Raw genomic sequence first — 285 nt, forward strand, 5'->3', positions numbered from 1 at the left:
TGGGAGAGGGGGGGAGCGGCTCTGCGGGACTCCCCAGGATGAGAAGCTGATGTCCCTCCATCCAGTGCCCGTGGTCATCTGTCCCTCCTCCAGCTGACACAAGGGGGAAGGAGCTGCGGTACCTGAAGGCCGGGCTTCGATGACGTATCTGGTGATGGGCCCTTGGCCGGGGTCTCCGCTTGACCAGTGGATGGTGATAGCCGAGCCGTAGCGGGAGATGAAGGGCTCGCCAGGGGGTCCAGGGGCACCTGGGGATCCAGAGCGGAGGCACAGGGATCCCAAACG

At 65.3% G+C, this 285-nt stretch overlaps 1 protein-coding gene across 1 annotated transcript in view; it reads right to left on the bottom strand.

Moving 5' to 3' along the window:
• Window positions 1-285, bottom strand: part of LOC104514360 (protein sidekick-2-like) — a 1,155-nt gene that overhangs the window by 634 nt on the left and 236 nt on the right. The window contains exon 2 of the mRNA XM_010158021.1: window positions 123-248. Within this exon, the coding sequence (XP_010156323.1) occupies window positions 123-248 (126 nt within the window). The remainder of the gene's footprint in view (window positions 1-122; window positions 249-285) is intronic.

The sequence above is a fragment of the Eurypyga helias genome, unplaced genomic scaffold, assembly GCF_000690775.1.
Source record: "Eurypyga helias isolate BGI_N326 unplaced genomic scaffold, ASM69077v1 scaffold22798, whole genome shotgun sequence".
Taxonomy (NCBI): domain Eukaryota; kingdom Metazoa; phylum Chordata; class Aves; order Eurypygiformes; family Eurypygidae; genus Eurypyga; species Eurypyga helias.